At 55.1% G+C, this 1,231-nt stretch overlaps 1 protein-coding gene across 1 annotated transcript in view; it reads left to right on the forward strand.

Moving 5' to 3' along the window:
- The first annotated feature begins 982 nt into the window (after positions 1 to 982).
- Reep5 (receptor accessory protein 5) overlaps positions 983 to 1,231 on the forward strand; it is a 36,557-nt gene continuing 36,308 nt past the window's right edge. The window contains exon 1 of the mRNA XM_010607887.3: positions 983 to 1,204. Within this exon, the coding sequence (XP_010606189.1) occupies positions 1,087 to 1,204 (118 nt within the window). The 5' untranslated portion in view covers positions 983 to 1,086. The remainder of the gene's footprint in view (positions 1,205 to 1,231) is intronic.

The following is a 1,231-nucleotide window of genomic DNA, read 5'->3' on the forward strand; positions in this document are numbered from 1 at the left end:
ACAGGTTGGGAGGCTGCCCTAATCATGCCATTTATGTCCGATACATGGTCCGATTTGATCACTGATTTGCCTGGGTGTTGGTGGGGGCAACTGAGAAAGCTGACTTAGGATGCTCTGGGGAAAAAGGAAGGAAGGAAAATTTGCATAAAGAAAAAAGGCTATGAGCGGGCAAGATTATTTTACTTTATTTTTCGGAAATGGAAGGCAGTGTGGTAATTAAATCAGCCTGAAAGTGAGGGGTTGAGGAGGACAAGGAGGGAATGTTGGGGCCAGTTTGTGCACAAGGTCTTGAATGAGCTGTTGAGAAACTGGAGCTCTGGCTGTGAGCACTGGGGAGCCTTGAGCCTTATGCAATGAGGAAAACTCGGCAGCAGTGTGCAGAACAGGAGCCCGAGTGATTCCAAGGCCTGTCCTGAAATAACACGGAGGCGAGACCACAAGAGTTTGAGTGTAGGTGCAAGAAGCAAAGGGAGATCGGGCCCTAAGCCTAAGGCCTGGGCCTTCCAATCCCTCTTTTTCAGGATGCTTTTGTGTGTAGGACAGGCAGGATCCCGACTGCACTGAGAGGCTTTGGAGACATTTCCATGAGACCGGACTCAGCTCAGGCCAAGGCAAGCCCGCATGAGGTGCAGGAGAGCGGTGCGTGCAAAGGACGACCCCGGAGGAGGCTGAAGCCCACTACCCGTAGGCCCTGCACCGGGACAAGGCAGGCGCGTCCACAGAGTCCTTTTAGGATGGTCATACATTTCCATTTTTAGATTAAAAACGTCTTAGGAGGTTTGGCACAGCAAACCAGTCCCACTAAATTGCTGGTGGGAGCAATAATCACGCTTTCCTCCGTGTCGTTTTCTACCAGTTAAGAAGGGAGCCCACAAAAGACACAAAATGTACGCTCCTCCTTTTTTTAACCTCTCAAAGGTTTAGGAATAGTAAGAGCCAGGCCACCCCGCAGCCGCCCCAGGGCCCGCAGGCCGGTGGGCCCCGCAAGGGGTGGAGGGCGCTCGTGGAGCGGAGCTGCGCGACGGCGGTCCTCGCTTCAGTCCTCGCGTTCCGCTTACGGGCAGCTCTCGGCGCGGCGTCCTCGCCATGTCTGCAGCCATGAGGGAGAGGTTCGACCGGTTTTTGCACGAGAAGAACTGCATGACTGACGTCCTGGCCAAGCTCGAGGCCAAGACCGGCGTGAACCGGAGCTTCATCGCGCTCGGTGCGTGGCCGGGCCCGGGAGTCGCGA

Source organism: Fukomys damarensis, unplaced genomic scaffold (assembly GCF_012274545.1).
Source record: "Fukomys damarensis isolate Sample0158 unplaced genomic scaffold, DMR_v1.0_HiC HiC_scaffold_3, whole genome shotgun sequence".
Lineage (NCBI taxonomy): Eukaryota > Metazoa > Chordata > Mammalia > Rodentia > Bathyergidae > Fukomys > Fukomys damarensis.